Source organism: Nilaparvata lugens, chromosome 13, assembly GCF_014356525.2.
Source record: "Nilaparvata lugens isolate BPH chromosome 13, ASM1435652v1, whole genome shotgun sequence".
Classification (NCBI taxonomy): Eukaryota; Metazoa; Arthropoda; class Insecta; order Hemiptera; family Delphacidae; genus Nilaparvata; species Nilaparvata lugens.
The window spans coordinates 31254753-31259541 of record NC_052516.1 but is presented as its reverse complement, the minus strand read 5'-3'; the positions used below and the strand labels follow the sequence as shown (position 1 = coordinate 31259541).

At 35.3% G+C, this 4789-nt stretch overlaps 1 protein-coding gene across 1 annotated transcript; it reads left to right on the top strand.

The window, feature by feature from the left end:
* The first annotated feature begins 225 nt into the window (after positions 1-225).
* On the top strand, positions 226-1425 carry LOC120353948. Its single transcript, XM_039439505.1, has one exon. The coding sequence runs from the start codon at positions 226-228 to the stop codon at positions 1423-1425; it is 1200 nt and encodes a 399-aa protein (XP_039295439.1).
* Positions 1426-4789: the final 3364 nt, after the last annotated feature.

Below are 4789 nucleotides of genomic sequence, written 5' to 3'. Positions count from 1 at the left end.
GATTATTTTCTTACAAAAAAGAAGTAATAAAAGAAATGGAAAATATTGAATTATCAGATTGTGTGTACGATGATGCCCAAAGTATCATCTCAAACATGTCGCTACACAACACGTGTTACGAGCACATTAAAGACATTTTTTGGTGGTAGAACAAATGCTAGTAAGTTGAAAGTAGCTGGAAAGAAGCTTAGGTATATAGATATTTGCAGTTTGTATCCTTATGTCATGTTTTTTTGCTACTATCCTGTTGGTCATCCAGTGAAGTTTAAGAAACCAAAGAAGTATAATCCTGAATGGTTTGGTCTGATCAAATGTAAGGTCTTGGCTCCTAGAGGTTTATACCACCCTGTGTTGCCTGTTAAGACAGAGAAACTTCTCTTCCCCCTCTGTATCAAATGTGCTAAAGATAAGACCAAGGTTTGTGAACATACTGACGAGCAGCGGATTTTTAGTGGAACATGGACAACCATTGAAATCAATAAAGCATTGGAGAAGGGGTACAAAGTATTGGAGATAAATGAGGTTTGGCACTTTAAACAGAAATCAAATGACTTGTTCAAGGGTTACATTAGAGACTTTATGAAGATAAAATTGGAAACTTCACCATGGCAAAAGGACTTTAAAACAGTTGAAGAGTATATGGTTGCAGTTAAGAATGGTGTTGGGATAGAGCTGGATCAAAACATGATTGTGGATAACCCTGGGAAACGTGCTGTTGCTAAGATATGCTTGAATAGTTTATGGGGTAAATTCGGACAAAGGACAAATATGACCCAAACAAAGTATGTTACTGAGGCTTTTGAGTTCTACAAGATACTATTGGATGACAGCTTGGATAAGACCAACATCACTCTTGTCAATGATAATATAGTACAAATATCTTATAACAAGAAGGATGATTTTGTGGAAAATGCAAATAATATAAATGTCTTTGTAGCTGCATTCACAACAGCTAATGCAAGACTGAGATTGTATGATATGCTGGATCAGCTAGGAGAGAGTGTTACTTATTATGACACGGATTCTGTGGTGTATATAGATGATGGAAAGAATAACGTGAAGACAGGCTGCATGTTGGGTGAATGGACTGATGAACTTGGGCAAGACGATTATATAAATGATTGGATCAGTACTGGTCCAAAAAGCTATTCTTATCAAACTGCAAAAGGTAAAGGGACCTGTAAGATCAAAGGCTTCACACTGAACCACAAAAATGGTGAGAAGCTGAATATGGACTCTATGAAGAAGATACTTGAAGGTGAGATTAAAAAGGTGGCTATCGATTATAACCAGATATGCCGCGATGTGAAGACAAAGAAGCTAGTGAATAAGCATGTAACAAAAGATTTCAAACTGGATTATGACAAGAGAGCAGTGTTAGGAGAGGTAGATGGGATTATAGATACATTACCTTGGGGATACTGAGATAAATATTCCGATCCACTTTTTATGGTTGTGTTAAATCATAAAAAGTGATAGATTTTTAAGGTAGCTGGTAACCATTAATTGTAAAAATTTATACAGAGTAAGAAAATAATTTAGATTGATTTTATATGGTTGTAATAGACCATAATTTAGGTAGATAGTTTATGGTAGTAGGTAACCTTAGTTTCGAAAAATTTATTTAGAGTAAGAAAATAATTTAGATTGATTTTATATGGTTGTAATAGACCATAATTTAGGTAGATAGTTTATGGTAGTAGGTAACCTTAGTTTCGAAAAATTTATTTAGAGTAAGAAAATAATTTAGATTGATTTTATATGGTTGTTATAGACCATAAAATATGATAGAGATTTCAGGTAGCTGGTAAACATAATTTGAAATAATTTAGATTGATTTTTTATGGTTGTTATAGACCATAAATTAGGAGAAAAGTTATGGTTGCTGGTAACCTTAATTTGAGTTTTGCTCCCGAGTGCCCCCATAACTACTAGTAGCTTAGATTAGAGAGTACTGGGAAGAATTTTTGCGCAATCCCCGAGAAATAAGGAAAAATTTTTGCGCAAATCCCCCTCCCCCTCCCCCTCCCCCTCTGCGCATGCGCCCCCCTCTCCTCCCCCTCTCCTCTCCTTCTCCCTCTCCCTCTCCTTCTCCCTCTCCTTCTCCCTCTCCTTCTCCCTCTCCCTCTCCTCTCCCTCTCCTCTCCCTCTCCCTCTCCCTCTCCCTCTCCTTATCTTATCTCCCAGTGAGGATGAGGGGGAGGAAAAAAGGGAAAAAAAATTTCCCTTTTTGGAGGAAAAATTCCCTACTGACAGATTAAAGTGAATCCATCTTTATACTGACAGATTAAAGTGAATCCATCTAATTCTCTACTGTCAAATTAAAGTGAATCCATCTAATGCTATACTGTCAAATTAAAGTGAATCCATCTAATGCTCTACTGTCAAATTAAAGTGAATCCATCTAATGCTCTACTGTCAAATTAAAGTGAATCCATCTAATGCTCTACTGTCAAATTAAAGTGAATGCTAGATGAGTGAATCTGTTACATCTTTATACTGTAAAATTATAAAGTGATTGGTTTGCTTTCCACCCGACAGTTAAGAAAAATTTCACAAATTTATATTGAAATTTTCTATGTGCTGTACAAACCGCAGGCGTTGCTTTTTAAGTGTGCTCTCCGAGAATATCTATTAGTAAATTTAGTACGAACAAGCATTCCAAAAATATTTATAGATATTCTCAGACCTATATCACTTGGTATGCTCAAATCAACATCATCAATATCGGTGCAGTTCTCTTAGGAAAATTCGATTTCCACTGACATTAAGTTCCCACGAGCGTGAAAGAAAACTTTTAAGTTTATGCTTGTTTAAGACTAGAGAATACTCATTGGGCAAGTTGATAACCTCTTTAAAGTCTCCTTCACTATCAATATCAATTATGTGTATGCAAATTTCACCACTATCAGGAAATGTGACATTGGTTACAGTAAACCAATCGTAAGCCAAATGGTCAAAACCCCAATTTGCTTGCGGGTCTGCATCAATTGAAAATCCATTAAAGCTTGTGCAATCGAAATAAGCACTCATTTTATCATCTTATCAGTTCGAACGTTTCAAAGCAAATGACACCTTCTGTTGCTGCAATTCGACGCATGCTATACTTTCCTTATCTAATGTGATGTTACGTAGTGAAATCCATCGCTCGTGCCAAGGTTATAGAGAGAAATGGTGATGCGCTCCTATGTGTTTTAGACAAGTAGCAGACTGGTATGCACCCAATTCGGACCTCCTCGCGCGTTGCTGCAAAAGCCATGTGTGTTGAGTTTGCTCTCCTTTACTTCGTCATCTGTAAAATGCCTGTGGAGCACAGCATTTTACGAATGAGGAGTAAAGAGAGAATAGAGAATTCATTCCGTTCTCCACTATGATCGACTGTTCGCTACTACTAGCACTCCTGCTACGAAGTCTGCTTTCCCCTCGCCAGCTCTGCTTTCCCTCGCCAGCTATGCTTACAATTAAATTGTTACCGCTCGTTATAGATTTTCTTTTGGGGCTAATACAAACCCAGCATATTGACCAAGACCCATTTTCGATGTAATCAAATCTCCCACCTGTTCCTCAGTCAAATTATGTTGTTTAGCTTCTATCCAATTCATATTAAAACTAACTTTTGCATAATTCCTTACAATATCGTAGGCCATTTTGTGAATGAATAATTTTAAATAATCTATAAAAGCGGGTGAACATTGCAGTCTCATCACAGTATCTTTTTCAGAATTTGTAATCAAGGTTGTTAGTTCATCATTAACCTTTTTAACAGCAAGATCCAATTCATCTTTCTTAATAAAATCTTTTAAATCAGTTTTTTGTGCATATTGCTCAGTAATTTGTTTAATCAGACCATTAACAGCATCCTTTGTAACGAATTGTTTAATCCCATCAAAAATAGTAGCTTTTATTGCATCTGCCATTCCAGATAATCTTTTTTCAAATTCTTCCTTAGTTATATTTTTACTAGTCAATTTCTCCAAAACAGTATCTAAATATTTTATCAATTACTGATGGTTGTGTTTCATTTACTTTAGTAAAAATTTCTGTACTAAGCTGTTTCAGTTTAGTGTTAAGATAGTTTCTGTCCAAGATCTCTAAATTTTAATTTTATCAGAAATGACTTTCAATTTTTCGTCCAAATAAGATTTATCAACCTTATTTCTGTCAATACTAACAACTGGGTTGAAAAGGTATCTGATAAATTTTTCACTTCTCCTAATGCACTCTGTAGAGTTGTGTTCTCTCTATGATAACTTTATCAATATTTGCACTAAAATTCTGTAATGAACTTTTAACAGCTTCACTGATTCCCTGCTGATTTATTGAATCAATTATAGTCTGTGTTATGACATCAATATTACAGGAAACCTCAGCAGTTGAAGCGGTAGCAGTAGGTGTTTCAATCCGTCCGAATTGATGCAAGGTCATCGTGACACTAAATAATTAGTTTTGCTTCTCTGAGCTCTTCTAGTATAGATGAAATCTCAACATCATGAGCAGAATTCCCAGAAGCTTTTGAGGAATAGAGTAAATTTAATCTTTCCACTAGTTCATCAAAACTATCAAAGTATTGGTAATTTCTTTCATGAGAAATATTTTTTGCAAAATTCAACAAACCTTGTCTTTTCTTTTTAACAAGTTTTTTACTAGGAAATAATTTCTGAATCAATTGCGATTTAATTCCATGATTACGTTTAACATAGCCTCTTCGATCTAAATGTACGCCAGTAAGTAATAAGATACGTTTGTACTTGTCAAGGTCATCATTATTATAAAGATTTCTGTTTGGTCT